Here is a 17,522-nt window from a genome sequence, read left to right as displayed (position 1 = left end):
TTATAATCCAGGCATATTTTTTTTTATACGTAAACTTTTACCGAAATTTTTTTAAAACCGACTTCAAGGCTGCCAAGGACTCAAATAATAATAATAATAATACTCTTTAGAAATTTAATTAAAGCTGAGTAATGAACTTATATAATTAATTGATGATGTAAGGATAATGACCTCATCTCCAGCCCTCTACTTTTAAACCGTTAATTACGAAACGGAGGTAATTAGTTTATTAGTTTGTAGAGGAGGCATAAACAAAGGACACCGTCAGTATTTTATTATTTTTTAACGCCACAGCGACATATGTTTATTAGAATCGGTGATGTAGGTGTAGTAGCTGGTATCTGTGTCTGCTTGCATACAAGTAATTTTAGCATTTGTATTACAGTACAGAGTACAGAGGACATAACAGGTAACAGGTCGAGGCGACAAATTACCACGGGAATTACCGCGATAAGACTAACGAGTGAGAGTCAGGGTCGTCTGGCTGTAGATTCTCTGGGACTGAGAATAAGGAAGTCGAGATCTTCATAACTTTATATATTTATTACAATTATAATTATTAAAAATAATTAATTATTAAAATAATTAACTTTATGGTTGATATTTAAGTTATTTTATAAATTGTATATATATATATAAATATAAATTACGAAATTTTATCAAATGCGGATGTATGCAATTTTCCAATCCTTTATGATAATTTATTTTTATTTTATTTAAGTATGCGCTCATCCTTTCTATTTTATTGTATTTACGTTACGGTATGCATACTTATTTATTTAAGTTTTTATTAAGCCGCTAGTAAAAATATAAATTAAAATAAAATTATTCGATTCTTTGAATTTAGACACGTATTTTTTTTTTTTTTATTTTTATTTTTATTTATTTTTTTTTGATATCACGCTGAAAGTTTGTCCATAAATGTACGCGCGTAGGCGACGATAAAATGACAAGTTTGAAATTTAAAAAAGTCTACGTGGGTTTAAGTTAATACACTCATTTAAAACAACATTTTATTTTCATTCATTTTCACCATCATTTAAATTAAAATTTTTTTATTTTTTGGTAAATGATTGATTCAGTGCAATTATATAAATTACGCTATTATCCTTGAGAAAATATGCAAAAATGAATTTTAAAAAAAATGTATATTTTTAGGATCATAGTCATTGAGAAACTTTTCCTTTTTAATTTATTCACTCATGACAAACTCGTTTGTTAAATAATGAATTACGTCACGTTATATTTAAAATTTTATGTTTATTTCAAACAATAAAATATATAAATAAATGAATCTATTAATTAATTATCTTAATAAATAAATAATTTAACAGATTGCCCATGAAAATAATGACTTTTTTTTACAATTCCCGTCGAAAGGCCTCGACATCGATTGCAATTCTCGTGCGTAGGAAGATCCATCAGACATGTGAACATTGATCATGATCAACTTAGCGCATTATTTTTTTAATACATATATATATATTACATAAATAGACAAGCATGTCACCAAATATGGAACACTGGCTATTATTTTATTTTATAACAACTTACAAAACGAGCTACAGATGGTTTATTGCACTCAGTGCATATACGAACTGTCATGCTGACTCTTCATTTGATTTTACGTCACGTGCATCCGGCAATCGAGCGTTTCCGGCGACGAAAAATTTCTTATCACATAAAAATATTTTTTACTAATTATTTTTACAAGTTATCAAAACACTAAATTAGACTTAATTTACTTAACAGATATTTTTTTAATGTTTGATTTATTAAGTAAACGTAAATAATTGTTTTATAAATGTCGATATCTCATACATTCACTGGTGATTCATAGTAGATAACTCGTGTTACTTATTATAGAAGCGAAAGTAACAGGTTTATCTCATTTCATTTTTTAGAACTAGATCTAAGTAGTTTATTGAGTATTTATTTATGTCTTACTTCAAAAATTCTATATAAGATAATTTTTTAAATTTTAAACCTTCTATAGAATCAGTAAAAATTATTAAAATTTTTTTAATAGACAAAGAGGATATTAAACCATAAAAATTAAATTTTTGAATTTTAAAAAATTTTAAATTCCCGCCATTTTTAAATTCGACCGAATTTACTTATTTTTGAATTTAATTACATGGAATAATTGTCCAGAAAGTTTATTAGGATTCGATTAAAATTATGGGCACTATCTGATATATATTTTCCATATATATAAATATATAAATTAATAAACAGAATTAATTAATAAAAAATAAAAAAAAAAGCTGCGTCATGAAAACAAATGATATAAATTAATATATTTAATAAAAATAAACATATTTATAATGATAAATTTTTTTTAATAGCTTTTTAAAAGCCAGTGATTTTGCAGGTGCAAGAGTTTATGTCTTCACTTTACTTAAGTAATTTTCTAGCCACTAAAAGGGCTTAGAAAAGGTAGAACATTAAAGACGAAAAAAAAATAACAAAAAAAAAATAAGAACCACAGGTGCATCCAGTAGCCCCCGGTTTATTATTTCCTGTTCTGGTCTGTTTTAGTTTTTTTTTTCTGTTTTCAAAGCAGCTTCTTCATTTTCATCTACATTTTTATAATTTGTTTAATATCCGGTTAATTAAAAACGGCATTATTCATACCCTGGGTAATTTCTATGATTCTAATATTCGTTATCACCACATTCTTAATGTGTTACATTATTGTTATTATTATTATCTTATAGCTGTCTAATGTTTACTTCGTACAGGTGTGAAGACGTCAGTACCTACCGCACCGTACAGAGAATCTAATAATAAAATAATAAAAAAATAAATAGCATGTGTATCCTAGTACTCGTGAATCCTAGTGATGTGTTGAGTAATTAGTTAAATAATAATTAAATAATTAAATGATAAATAATAATAATTTGAAATATCGTGATAACTGAGGCTGTTAATTTTAATTTTTATTTTAAATAAATATACTAAAGTGATCATGGGATTTGTCAAATAGTTTGAAGGTTGTTTTCTTAATTCTTATCTGCACATGTGTAGTGATAAAAAAATTATTAGGGCCAATAAAGTCTCAATTATATCTAATTACGTTACGAAATTTTTTACAGTTTTAGTAAATATTTTTTCTAATTTTTTCATCATTTATAAAAATAATCATTACGACTTTTTTTTTATCAGTAAAAAAAAAAGTTAAATATCGCATGACATCAATTTTAAAAAATTTATATTTGTATATTTTTTTACCGGTTTTTATTTGAATATAAAATATGCTAATTTAAAAAAATAGATTCCTTGGGAAAGATCGAAAATTAAATAGTGTTTACAGTTGGGAAGTTATTTGAATTTAAAATGACAAAGTTATGGGAATAAATAAAAATATTAAATCGATTTTATACAAGACACGATTTAGAAAAACGTTTTTAAATATTTTGTGTTTTTTAGAGAACTAGATAATTAACTTGTGGTCATAAAAATATTTTTAAAAATCTTATCTACGCATCTGAAGATTGATGACTAAAATCAGCAGACCCTGAATTTAACAGGAGTATCATTAAATTATTTTTTAAAAATTCATTTATTTAAAAATAATGTTTATATTTTTTCATCAATCCGCTGAATTATCAGTAAGATTTAAAAATAAAAAACTAAACCTTACATAAGATAATTATTTACAGCGAAAATTAAGTAAACTGTAGCACAGCTCCGCAATTACTGATACGGTAATTAAATAAAATAAATATTTATGATTACAGCGAAGATGAAACATCTTTGGCCGTTGGTGGTGTACATAATATTATCAGCATGTCCTGTAAGTACAAGATAAATATAAATATATATATATGTATATCTTTTTTTAAAAAATAATTAAGAGAAAATTTTTACCGAATATTTTTAGGCCGACTCTGCAAGAGGAGTTGGACGAGGACCCAAAAGAGAAGTGTTTTTTTTAAATTTAGAAGACGGTTACTTCGGTTGTCAAGTAAACGCATCGACGGATGTACTCCAATTACTGGAACTCTCGAGAATATGCGATGGAAAAAACGATTGTTATCAAGGGGCCGACGAAGCCCGACAAATACTCAAATGTTCAGGTAAAATTTTTTGCCAGTCCTTCATCTTCATCTTCACCATCTTCATCACATATATGAGGTCATCACGATCCTCATAAGTGGATACTGATGACGAAGATGATGATAGCCCATCCTGCCCATCAGTTTTCCAATGAACCCGCGGAATTGATTTAGTGGCTTGACCCCTCGTTGCACGATTGTCGTGATTGCCCACAGTAAAATTTTATTGCTAAATTACGGGCCGTTCATGAGAAAATAAATCCCAGTAAAAAATTTGTACGAAATGCCTGAAAATATTGTTATTTGTTAAGTAAAAAAATAAATATTAAATAAAATAGTATGAGAGGACGCGTTGATTTCCTCATGGTTCTCACTACACTCGAGTGTATTCAGTAATTTTGCAGCAAGTAACTAAGTAAAGTCTATGTCTGTAAGCCTGTACTCACTTGTACCGAGTCTTCCGCGTGGGCACAGGCGTTACCGTTATGATCCGACGCTCGTCACGCAGTTTGTGATCGGCCAGTCACGCACACATCTCACTGCTCATAAAACAACTTCATTCCGCGGCTTTACTTCATTCTAAATTTCATGAAAAAATATAACATACAAGTAGTATAAGAAAATATGGATTACAGTAACATATAAATTATATATACTTATTATTTAATATTATTTTACAGATGATTGTACTAAAGAGGACGGTACAAAATGTCAGAACGGAGTTTGCCTTGACTCAGTTTGCCATTGCAATGACGGTTTCGGCGGATGTAATTGTCAAGTGCCAGGTAAAAATTATCCACTTCCTTATGGTGCTCACTGTTATTATTATTACTTTTTTATAACATGTTCAAGTAAGTTAAGACCGTTGGATTAATGGTAAGACTTAGAATCCGTTGGATTAGATCGTAAACTCGGAATTCCAGTTGTTAAATTTACCATCAATTTCAAATGTCTTTTAACTTGTAGATGTTTTAAATAACTACCAGAGTACTCTAGCTCAAGATTTTAATGTCTCCATAAATAATTTCAGATGAGAACGAGTGTAAATACAGGCCCTGTGATATTTTTGCTCACTGTACGAATACTCTTGGTGGTTTCCACTGTTCCTGTTACCCCGGTTACCGGGGCGATGGCTTTACCTGCGAAGGTAACAACTTAATAGCAACAGACCTAGATAAAGAAATAATCTATCTATATAAAATAACTCTTCCTTATTGTTTTGTTCAGTTATATATAATATCGGTATAGAACTTGTCTGGTTCACTTCATATATATATATATAAATACCTATATATATTGTACAGTAATATAATGATTTAACGGTTGTATGATTTTAGACATAAACGAATGCGAAGATCCAGTTCTCGCGTCCCGATGCGTCGCGAATGCCGAGTGCTGCAATTTACCGGCAAATTTTCTCTGCAAATGCAAGCCAGGGTACAGAGGCGATGGCGAAGTCCACTGCGAGGATATTGACGAGTGTCAGCTACCTCACTCATGTGGTGAAAACTCACTCTGTCATAATGTACCTGGTAATTTTACATGTACATGTCCCGAAGGATTTACAGGAAATCCATACGAAAACGTGAGTAGCTGCCTCATTAATTCACCATCAGTTCACCACTACCTGAATAAATAAAATAACAATCTTGTAAAAAAATAATTTTCAGTGTTACGACATAAACGAATGCGATAATCCAGGAAGTTGCGGTCACAATGCGCGCTGTATTAATTTATCTGGCGGTTATCGATGCGAGTGTCCCGATGGATTCGAAGGCAATCCGGAGGACCACTGCAGAGACGTTGATGAGTGTGTAAGAAGTCCATGTGGACGGTCAGCTCTGTGTACGAACGTTGATGGAGGTTTCAAGTGTCACTGTCCTGATGGTATGGACGGTGATCCATTCAGCGGTTGTAACGGTAATGATTATTATCAATCGCATTTAATGATTCGGTTTGTGGCTTGTCCAGTTATTCGGTTGTCAATTTAAAATTTGTCACCCCTAATTACATGCATTTAAATTAAATTAAATGTGTAGTATTATTTAAAGCCGTAGGTAAACTTAATAATGCTTTGCCGTTTAATTAACGTAACTAATTTTATCGGGACAGATATCAACGAATGCGAGTCTAATGATATGTGTGGCAAGGATGCCACTTGTGTTAATACTCAAGGCGGATTTGAGTGTCAATGTCTTCCGGGTTATCAGCGTGATCCAGTTCTAGGCTGCACGGACATTAACGAATGCTTGCGCGACAATGCCTGCGCGCCCAATGCCAAGTGCATTAATATTTATGGCTCGTATAAATGTGTGTGCCCTCAAGGTTTCACGGGACATGGACTAATTTTATGCGAGAGTCAGTAACATCATTATCTAACTTATTATTATTATTATTATCATTAAATAAAATAATTTAAATAAACAATTCCTGGCATAACTAATTGATCATAATTAACCATTTGTGTGTGATGTATAACAGATGTTAATGAATGCGAGAAAAATCCCTGCGGCGATAATTCCGAGTGTGTGGATACACTTGGGAGCTACATATGCCGATGCAACCAGGATTATACTGGCGACCCTTACAAAGGCTGCACTGGTTAGCTAAACTAATGATTTTAATCTTAGCTTTATTTTATATATTTTATATTCCTCTAACTGTGTTAATTTATATTCTGCAATAACATTAAATACCTGTTTGATAATTATCATTTAAATAATATTATTATCGTCATCTAGATATTGACGAGTGTAATGGACCAGAGAATCCCTGCGGCGCAAATGCAGTATGCAGGAATTCCATTCCTGGGTTCACTTGCGAGTGTCCACCAGGATACAGTGGAAACCCAAGTCCTGCGGTAGCTTGTGATCAGGTAAAGTTTTCTATAATTAACACCGCGTACGCTATATCTGGAGCGATAAAATAAATTGAGGCGGTAAAAGCCTCGTAAGTAATGTAAAGTAAACGGTTGTAAATTAAATGAATAATTAACAGACGGACGTAACGACCCTGTGCAAGTCAAACTTTGACTGCGTCAACAACGCGGAGTGCATCGAGGGCCAGTGCTTCTGCAAGGACGGATTCAAGGCCGTTGGAGCCGAGTGCGAGGACCTCGACGAGTGCGCAACGAACCTATGCGGCCCCTCTTCAGTGTGTATTAACACCCGAGGAAGTTATCACTGCTCCTGTGAGACCGGTTTCGTTGGTACTCCGCCGCAAATACCCTGCAAAGGTACATGGACTTACACATACGCTAGATACTATTATAAATTAAAATAAAATTCAATAGAATAAAAGGAGATGTAGTGAGCTCTTGGTAATCTTATTTTATTTGCTTGCTATCGTAAAGCATGCAATAGGATTTTTATGCCCCGGGGCTGGACTCAAGATGCTGATTGCCGATAAGACGTTGAGATATGAGGAAGTTACTCGGTCTTATATATTATATATACATATGACTGGTGTATAGAAGCTCATGACGTTCATAGGAGACTTGTTCTTCCTTATTTAAGCCATTAATGCCCCGTTTATTTTCCAGCCCCATGTGAGACGGTTACTTGCAGCGAGCATGCCTACTGCAAACCCGACGGACATGAGGCTTACTGCATCTGCGAGGAGGGCTGGACGTTCAACCCCAATGACATCGCCGCGGGCTGCGTTGATATCAACGAATGTGACCCGGTCAATGGACCCTCTGGACGATGTGGCAAAAACTCAATATGTACCAACACGCCTGGTGGTTTCAGTTGCCAATGCAAGCCCGGTTACTCCGGCAATGCCTTCAAGCAGTGCATAGGTACCTATTACTTTTACTTTATATTTTATTACTTTAGTTTAAAAGTAACATCTAGATACTCGTGCATTTATACACTCGCTGGGTATGCATATGAGTATTGTATAAATATGAGTGGGAGGTTTATGATTAATCTGCGGTTTTACTTTGAGATGTGGACGAGTGCGCAAGGACTGACGCCTGCGGTCATGGTGCAACTTGTACTAATACCAATGGTGGATATACATGCGCTTGTCCCGAGGACACGATACCTGATCCTGATCCTTATACCAAGTGCGTTGGAGTTGTGACATGCGATGCTGACAATGACTGTCCTGGTAATGCTATTTGTGACTTAGCTAAAAGATGTCTCTGTCCGGAGCCAAATATTGGCAATGACTGCAGACGTAAGTTAAATATTTTATTTAATGACACGGGTTATTATTTTATTTATTACGATTATTATTATTATTATTATTATTATTATTATTATAGATCCTTGTGAAGACGTATCATGTGGCCCGAACGCCCATTGCATGATATTAAATGACATCGCTACTTGTCTATGCAGCAATGGATTTACTGGTAAACCTGGCGTGAAAGGAGGATGCGCGGATATAGATGAATGCGCAGTAAATCCTTGCCCACCGGGAGCTGTATGTAACAATGAAGCGGGTTCATTCTCCTGTCAGTGTCCAAGTGGTACTACTGGGGATCCCTACAACGGCGGATGCAAAGAAACAACAGTACCACATGTATGCGGACCAAATTCCCCGTGTCCTGCCGGTGAGCAATGTGTAAAAGATGAATTTGTTGGTAGTTATGTTTGCATTTGTCAGCAACGTTACACCCGAGATCCAGAAACCGGCAAATGCCGTGATATTAACGAGTGTCTTGAACACCGTGATAAACCGCCGTGTGGTGTCAATGCGATATGCAAAAATTTACCCGGAAGTTACGACTGTCAGTGTTTGCCAGGTTTTCACGGCAATCCATTTACTCTGTGTGAAGAATGCAACAGCATTGAGTGCCAGTGTCAGCCGCCATATAAGATTGTCAATGATAAATGCATGCTAGCGGGCTGTTCTGAAGGTGAAGCATGTCCAAAAGGTGCTGAGTGTATCACGATTGCCGGTGGTGTGAGTTATTGCGCGTGTCCTAAGGGATACAGCACCCAGCCAGATGGATCTTGCGAAGATATTAACGAGTGTACAGAAGGTCGTCAAGTATGTGGCTACGGAGCTGAATGTATTAATCGTCCGGGATCTTATGAGTGCATTTGTCCTCACGGTTATGGCGGTGATCCTTACAATGGTTTATGCTCGCCAGCACAAAAACGATGCACAAGTGATAATGAATGCAAGCCGAATGAAAAATGCGTACAGCCAGGTGAGTGTGTATGTCCTCCGCCATTCTACACGGATGCCTTGGATGGTAATCGATGTAAAAACCCGTGTGATCGTTTCCCTTGTGGTATGAACGCTAAGTGCACGCCAACCGACCCACCGAGATGCATGTGCGAGACCGGTTACGAAGGAGATCCTCAACACGGTTGCGTTGACGTTAACGAATGTATCAACAATCCTTGCGGTCATGGAGCTTACTGTTTGAATAATCGCGGCGGACATATTTGCGAGTGTCCAAGAGGCACTGTGGGAGATCCATACGGCGCTGGTTGCACTGGTGCCATTCAGCCGCGGCAAGAGTGCTCGGGCAACAATGACTGCGAGAATTATTTAGCTTGTGTACAAGGTAGCTGCGTTAATCCTTGTGATAACGTACCGTGTGGTCCGAATGCCTATTGTGAGCCGGACAAACATGTGCCCTGGTGTAGATGCGTCGTTGGATTCACCGAGGGCAAGAATAATGAATGCGTTTCACAGTGCGATGGCTTTGTTTGCGGAGCCGGAGCCCAGTGCATTGTTTCTTACGACGGACCGACTTGTAAATGTATTGAAGGCTTTATGGGCAATCCTTTCCCGGGTGGTCAGTGTGTTCCCGACGTCTGTTCACCGGAGGTAACATGTGCGGAGCCCAGTGTCTGCATCGGTGGAAGATGCAAGCGCAGATGTGAAGGAGTCGTCTGTGGAATTGGAGCAAGTTGCGATCCGCAAACAAATAAATGTGTTTGCAACCCGTACTTTGTTGGTAATCCAGACTTATTATGCATGCCGCCGATTGAGCCGCCACGTTGCGAACCAACTTGCGGGGACAACGCTCACTGTGAGTATGATGTAGCGGGTTTCAAGTGCGTTTGTAATCCGGGAACGAGTGGCAATCCGTACCAAGGATGTGGCGCTCAGAAAAAATCAGAGTGTACCAATTCAATGTGCGGCAGAGATGCTCACTGTCATGCTGGACCCAATGCTATCGAGTGTATCTGCCCACCGGGTTTTGCTGGTAATCCTTATATTCAGTGTCACGATATCAACGAATGCAGTGGAAATGCCTGCGGAACAAATGCCGTGTGTCTTAATACGCTTGGAAGTTATGATTGCAGATGCAAGGAAGGCTTCTTTGGTAACCCATTCGTCGGTTGTCTGGCAATTGAGTCAGGCCCGTGCACAGATCCAGCGACGTGTCACTGCAGCGATGAAGTTCCGTGTCCCTACAGCCATAGATGCGTGGAAAGAAGTTGCGTTAGCAAGTGTAGTGACGTACAATGTGGTCCCAAAGCAGTTTGTCAAGACGGCACATGTACTTGTCCATCAGGATACACAGGAAATCCAAATGATTTGGCTAAAGGATGTCATCTGAAGGCCCACTGCTCGAATGATCTTGAATGCGAGTCTCAGCAGATTTGTTTCCAAGTGGGTAAAGGCGTAAGGAAGTGTGTTGATGCCTGTAGCAAACTACAGTGTGGTCCCAATGCTCTCTGCGTTACGCAGAATCATGTGTCATCTTGTATATGCATCGATGGTTACTTTGGAAATCCCAGTAATCTAGTGGATGGTTGCCAACCTGACCGATCAATCGCACCGCCAGTCTGCTCACATGATTCCGACTGCGCTGCTGGTTACTTCTGCATTTTATTAGACAATGGCATCTACGACTGTATTAATCCATGCAGCAAAATAGTTTGCGGCGCCTATCAGCGCTGCGAGCCCGACGGAAGTGGCCACGCGACTTGTAAATGTCAAGATGGATACGAATGGAATCCCGTGAGTTCGAACTGCGAGAAACCATCAGTACCCGACTGTATAACTGACAGCGACTGTCATACGACCGCAGCCTGTCGCCCGGATGCTTTGGGTGTTTTGAAATGTATTCCGTCATGCAAATCATTTACGTGTCCACAGAATTCTCAGTGCATCGCTAATAATCATCAGGCAGCTTGCGAATGTCTTCTTGGATTCACGGGCAATCCGAACGATCGTCAAGGATGCCAGAGTGCTAGACAAAATAGATGTACAACAGACTCCGAGTGCTCTGAAGATCAAACATGCAGATCTTCTAATGACGGTACTCTACTTTGTCTACCAGTCTGTGATTTTGTAACTTGTGGGCCTGGGGCACTTTGCGTAGTCAATAATCACGTGGCAAACTGCGAATGTCCACCAGGACTGTACGCTGGTGATCCAAACGACTCAGCAAACGGGTGCAAACCAGTTCCCTGTGTCTACAACATTGACTGCCCGCCCACGCAGCTCTGCGACCGTCTAAGTCATACTTGTCACGATGTATGTGAAGAAAATGCCTGCGGTACAAACGCTGTGTGTATTGCCAATGATCACCGTGCAGTCTGTCAATGTCCTCCGGGCTTTAAAGCGAACCCAGTAGCTGACGTCGAGTGTGTAGGCGTCGAAGCGTGTAATCCAAACCCCTGTCATCCTACGGCAATTTGCGTGGTCGGTGCTGCCGACTCTCCTGTTTGTCAGTGCCAACCTGGTCACGTGGGTGATCCTTACACTACAGGATGTCAACCTGAAGGTTCTTGTGTATCAAATAAAGACTGTCCAGCTCAATCAGTCTGCCAGAATCATCGCTGTATCAACCCATGCGAAAACGCCTGCGGCAAAAATGCAATATGCGAGATAATTAATGGCGAGCCAATTTGCCGATGTGTTAATCGATTCGTTCCATCAGTCGAGGGTCCACAGCATGGCTGCGTACGTGCTACGAATTACTGCGTGACTTCAACAGACTGTGATGATGGTAATTGTTTGGATGGACAGTGTCGGGCTGTTTGCAGATCTACTGATGATTGTGCTAGTGGAGAAAAATGTATCAACAACTTTTGCTCGATTCCTTGCGTCACACCGAGCCAGTGTCAATCTGACCAGACTTGTTATAATGGAGTATGTATACTAGGATGCCGTAGCAGCAAGAGCTGCCCGTTAGATCAATCATGCATAAATAATAGATGTCAAAACCCATGCAGGCTCAAAGAAAACGTCTGCGGCGCTAATGCGATATGCAGTTGCATCGATCACGCGATTTCTTGCTCTTGTCCCGCAGGTTTCTCGGGTAACCCAACGCCTCAGCAAGGCTGTGTACGTGTTCCCAATGTTTGCCACTCGAACCAAGACTGTCCAGCTCAACACTACTGCGACAAAGGCTTCTGTCAGTGTTCTTGCGCTACGAAAAACGATTGCGCTCACGGCGAAAGATGTAAGAACGGCTACTGTGTTAAAGTTTGCTATGGAAATGGAAACTGCTTGCCTGGTGAGCTGTGTATTGATGGAAGCTGCGAAATCGGCTGTACATCAGACACTGGGTGTCGTAAAGATGAAATTTGTATCAATGGTAAATGTAAGTGCAGTCATGGTTTCATCGCCGGTCCAGATACTTGTCTAGATATAAATGAGTGTGAAGAACATCCTTGTCATCCAAGTGCTGAGTGTATTAATCTCCATGGTACATATAAATGTCTGTGTCCTCAAGGAACAGCCGGTGATCCAGTGGGCACCGGTTGCTTAACTCCTCATCAGTGCGAAAGTCATCATGACTGTCCGGATTCGCAGTCCTGCATACACTACAGCTGTGCTGATCCCTGTAGTCTTGTTGACTGCGGTCCCAACACAATTTGTTCAGTGATAGATCACGTTGCTGGATGCCAGTGCCAGTCTGGTTACATCGGGGATGCTTCTGGATGCTTTAAAGTCGAGTGTCTAACTGACAACGAGTGTCCGAAAGACAAGTACTGTAATTCAGAGAGCAACAAATGCGCTAGTCCATGCAATCGAATAAATTGCGGTTACGGTAATTGTATTGCCGTCAAACATAATGCAGTTTGTCAATGTCATATAGGGTACGGATTAATTGGAGACACTTGCGTGGACATTGATGAGTGTCTTGATCATCCTTGCCACTCGACTGCTGTTTGTCAGAACACTGACGGATCTTTCTATTGTTCATGTCCACACGGATTGGTTGGAGATCCAATTGGATTGGGTTGCAAATTACCTGGAGACTGTTTCGCAGACAATGATTGTCCTGTATCAGCATCTTGCATTGACAATACATGCAGAAATCCTTGCGATATTCCAAACACTTGTGGACACAATGCTGAATGTCTTGTACGGAATCACGTTCCTGAATGCCGCTGCCCGAGTCAAAGCTCAGGAAATCCTAAAACAGAGTGCATTAAGTTCGAGTGTAATTACCACAGCGACTGTGGACATTCTCTTGCTTGCTTTGACAACAAATGTGTGGACCCATGCTCGGTACCCAATGTCTGCGGTCACGGTGCAGACTGTTCGTCGCTCAATCACTCAGCAGTATGTACATGTCAACCTGGAGGCACTGGAGATCCAAATCTGGGATGCACACCCGTTCAATACTGTAAGACTGACAGTCAGTGTCCAACTGGAGCTTCTTGCAACGGAGGTATCTGTACTGCTTTGTGTACTTCAATAAGAGACTGCATTGCCGACCAATTGTGTATCGATGGACTCTGCCGTCCAACTTGTAAATTAAATACAACTTGTCCTGAGTATCAATACTGCCAAAATAATATTTGTGTTCAAGAGTTACGCTGCACTACAGACAACGACTGTGGGTATGATGAAAAGTGCGTTAGAAATAATTTAGGCCAAGCGGAGTGTCGTCAAGCTTGCGAGTTAATTCTCTGCGGCAGAAATGCTGGATGTAAGTCTGATAATCACAAGGCCACTTGTGCTTGTGATCAAGGATTCTTCGGCGACGCTTATGATGACAAGATGGGCTGCCAACCGATTGAGTGCGAGAGCCACGATGACTGTTCGGATGAGAAGATCTGCGATTTACATAAATGTAGGATAGCTTGTCTTGCTCATAATCCATGTGGGTCCAACGCCATCTGCTCGACGAATCATCACGTCCAAGTCTGCACATGTCAACCAGGTTACACTGGAGAGCCTACGCGTGGCTGTGAGCTGATAGACTTTTGTCTCAATTCGCCTTGCGCACCAGGAGCCGTCTGTACCAACTCACGAGGCTCTTATCGCTGTCACTGCCAACCGGGAACAGTTGGAGACGCTTATAACAGCGGTTGTCAGACACCAGTTGAGTGTCTCAAAGACGTAGACTGTCCCGTCACTGCCAAATGTATTGAAATAAACGGCGTGCCCAAGTGCGCGGACGTGTGTTCAAGAATACGCTGCGGTCCTAACGCTGAATGTACTCCAGGTGAGCACGTAGCATCCTGTAACTGCAGAGTTGGCTACGATGGAGACGCTAATGATCTCAGAGTAGGCTGCCGTCCTTTGCCGACAGCCTGCGCAACTTCTTCCGAGTGTCCTGCCAATACTTATTGCTACGAGAATATTTGCAGACCTTCGTGTCAATCCGACGAGGAGTGCAATCTATCAGACCGTTGTCTCAATGGTCAGTGTCTTGATCCTTGCGAAATTCGTACGGCTTGCGGTATAAATGCCGATTGTTTTGTCAACAATCATATCAAACGTTGCAGCTGCCCTCCAGGATTCACTGGAAACTCAGAGGTCGAGTGCGTAAGACTTCCGGTTTCTTGTAATGGACATGAAGATTGCAGCCATGGTAACACTTGTAGAGACAATGTTTGTTTGCCAGTTTGTACTTCTGATAATCAGTGTGCGTACAATGAGAAATGTGTCCGCGGAAACTGTCTTCTGACTTGTAGACTAGACAATGACTGCTTTTTGGGACACATTTGTTTGAATAATATGTGCTCGTACGGATGCAGAGGCGATGAAGACTGCAATGCCAATGAAGCCTGTGCTTCAAACAAGTGTGTCAATCCCTGTGATCTGACACCTTGTGGCCCCAATGCTAAATGCACTGTGACAAACCAGCGAGCTTCTTGCTCGTGTCCTGATGGCTTTATGGCGAATCCTTCTGCAAGAATAGCTTGTTTACGAGCACCAGGACCTCTGTGCCAAGCAAACAGAGACTGTTTGACAGGTATGGCATGTGTAGCTGGTACCTGCACCGCAGTTTGCTCCTCCAATGCCAACTGTTTAAGTAATGAACGTTGTGATTCATCAGGAATCTGTCGAGCGCTTTGTCGCCAAGACGAAGATTGTCGCAGTGGTGAAATTTGCGAAGGTCTTGTCTGTCTTGCTGGCTGCCGAGCTGATATTGAGTGCGCGGAAAATCTTTCTTGTATCAACAATCAGTGCATAGATCCATGCAGTCTTCCAGATTGCTGTGGAACAAATGCGCAGTGCGCAATGTTCAATCATCAGAAACAATGCAGCTGTCCTGCTCCATTGATCGGCGATCCTTTGACTGGATGTCGCAGGAACTTCATTCCTTGTACTGGTGACTCGTGTCCACCTGGTCACGTTTGTAATGGAGGATCTTGCTACGCGGCATGCAGAAGTGACTCAAATTGTTTGAATGACGAGCGCTGCGAAGCGGGAATCTGCAAAGCAATTTGTAACACCGACGATCACTGTTCTCCAGGACAAATCTGCGAGAATCGTATCTGCGAAATAGGATGTCGTAGTGACCATGCCTGTCCTAGTGAGGAGTCATGTATCAACAGCAGATGCCGAAGTCCCTGCGAGGGTGGAAAAGCTTGCGGTGAGTGCGCCGGTTGTCGAGTAGTAAATCACGCTGCTCAGTGCAGCTGTCCTCCAAACTACTACGGAAACGCCTTAATAAGTTGTACCAAGTCTCCAGCTCCTTGTGATGGAGTCTGTGAGTGCGATGAGATCGGGTACTGCGTCAGAAGCTGCTCAACTAATGAAAATTGCGCATGTGGTGAAATCTGTGATCGTGGCAAGTGTCGCATCAAGTGCGACGCCAACAATTCCTGCAAGAAAGGGTACATCTGCGATTCTGGACTCTGTGTAACTGGATGTCGTACTCATGGAGACTGTCCTACGTCTTTGTCTTGCAACAATGGACAATGTGAAGACCCGTGTCTCTACAATGGCTCTCCATGTGGTATCAACGCTCTTTGCAAGGTCTCAGGTCACCGCGCAGTTTGTCTCTGCCCAGAAGGTTATCAAGGTGAGCCTAGTCAAGAATGTTACCAACTGGAATGTCTTCGGCACGAAGATTGCGAGCCTACTAAAAGATGCAGCGACGACGGAGTCTGTACCAATCCTTGTCTGCAACACAGTGTCTGTGGCTTCAATGCCCAGTGCCGCGTTGTTGATCGCACGGCCCAGTGCTCATGTCCACCAGGACACTACGGCAACCCGAAGATAAATTGCAAACCCGGAAGCGACGAATGCCAGCGAAGACCTTGTGGTATCAACGCTAAATGCCGCGAAACAGATGGCGGGTTCGAGTGTAGCTGCGCAGCAGGTTGCTACGGCGATCCTCATCAGGTCTGTATCTGCGACGGTGGTGATCTTTGCAGAGACACCAGCTGCGGAGTCAACGCTGCCTGTCGGGTTTATAAAAATCAGCCGCAGTGTTATTGTCCTCCAGAGTATCCCGCTGGTGATCCCATGCATGCATGTAAGTTCTCAATAAAATTCAAAATAATAATCCGTGATGATCAACGACTTGATAATTTTTTTTTCTAAATTGTAGGCAGCGTCGATCGTAGCTCCTTGGACTGCAGAACAATCGGTTGTGGTAAGGGCGCTGAATGTATTCGCGACGGTACCATTTTTGTCTGTAGATGTCCTCCAGGTACCACTGGATCTCCAGATGTTGAATGTAAAACAGGTACGTAATTAACTAACACATTAATAAGACTAATTAATTATTATAAATTCATTTAATCCGGCACTTTGTGATAACGATAGTTTTTAACGCGTAGTTTATTTAATTTTTTTTTTAAGTTAAAAATTTTTTTTGTAACCGTGTCGTTAGTCATTAAAATATTAATATAAACGTTTTTAACTATAGATAGACTTGTAATGACAGTGTAACTCGTTAACACTGAGAGACAGATGTGACCCAGGCAGCTGGTGCCTGCAAAGATTTTATTTATTTTTAATTACACCCAGACAGTTTAAGATTTTTTTTTTTTGTATATATATTTGTTAGGATTGTACATAATTTTATATACACCTGTGCGTGTCTCACATATAACAGCATACGCAGAATGTTCTTGGTCCTTAAATTAATTTATACGTATGTAGTTTTGTTATTTTTATTATTGTTTGTTGTTGTAAATATATGATTTTATAAATTTATTTGACAGTAAGAACATTCTCGTATACCCATGCTTGAAAAACAATCGCAGTGCCGTGATATTTCACATTATTTTCTACTTTTCAAAGTCTTTCCGGGGGCTTGTGTTGTAAATATACGCTATCGTC

The 17,522-nt window shown here is 40.1% G+C and overlaps 1 protein-coding gene across 4 annotated transcripts in view; it reads left to right on the top strand.

Annotated features, from left to right (window-relative positions):
• The window catches only part of LOC103579777 (uncharacterized), a 64,538-nt gene that overhangs the window by 8,746 nt on the left and 38,270 nt on the right, over window positions 1-17,522 (top strand). For 2 of the 4 annotated variants that reach the window (XM_053742822.1, XM_053742825.1), the window contains exons 2-15: window positions 3,744-3,799; window positions 3,887-4,082; window positions 4,742-4,846; window positions 5,092-5,208; window positions 5,399-5,646; window positions 5,732-5,981; window positions 6,174-6,419; window positions 6,543-6,662; window positions 6,803-6,936; window positions 7,059-7,296; window positions 7,603-7,860; window positions 8,010-8,243; window positions 8,332-16,710; window positions 16,786-16,923. In XM_053742822.1, the coding sequence (XP_053598797.1) occupies window positions 3,744-3,799; window positions 3,887-4,082; window positions 4,742-4,846; window positions 5,092-5,208; window positions 5,399-5,646; window positions 5,732-5,981; window positions 6,174-6,419; window positions 6,543-6,662; window positions 6,803-6,936; window positions 7,059-7,296; window positions 7,603-7,860; window positions 8,010-8,243; window positions 8,332-16,710; window positions 16,786-16,923 (10,719 nt within the window). Of the gene's footprint in view, window positions 1-3,684; window positions 3,800-3,886; window positions 4,083-4,741; window positions 4,847-5,091; window positions 5,209-5,398; window positions 5,647-5,731; window positions 5,982-6,173; window positions 6,420-6,542; window positions 6,663-6,802; window positions 6,937-7,058; window positions 7,297-7,602; window positions 7,861-8,009; window positions 8,244-8,331; window positions 16,711-16,785; window positions 16,924-17,522 lie in introns of those variants that run through there. The other 2 variants (XM_053742824.1, XM_053742823.1) reach the window with 1 other exon arrangement.

This window comes from Microplitis demolitor, chromosome 2, assembly GCF_026212275.2.
Source record: "Microplitis demolitor isolate Queensland-Clemson2020A chromosome 2, iyMicDemo2.1a, whole genome shotgun sequence".
Classification (NCBI taxonomy): domain Eukaryota; kingdom Metazoa; phylum Arthropoda; class Insecta; order Hymenoptera; family Braconidae; genus Microplitis; species Microplitis demolitor.
Note: the sequence above shows the minus strand (reverse complement) of the source record. Positions and strands in the feature narration are given on the sequence as shown.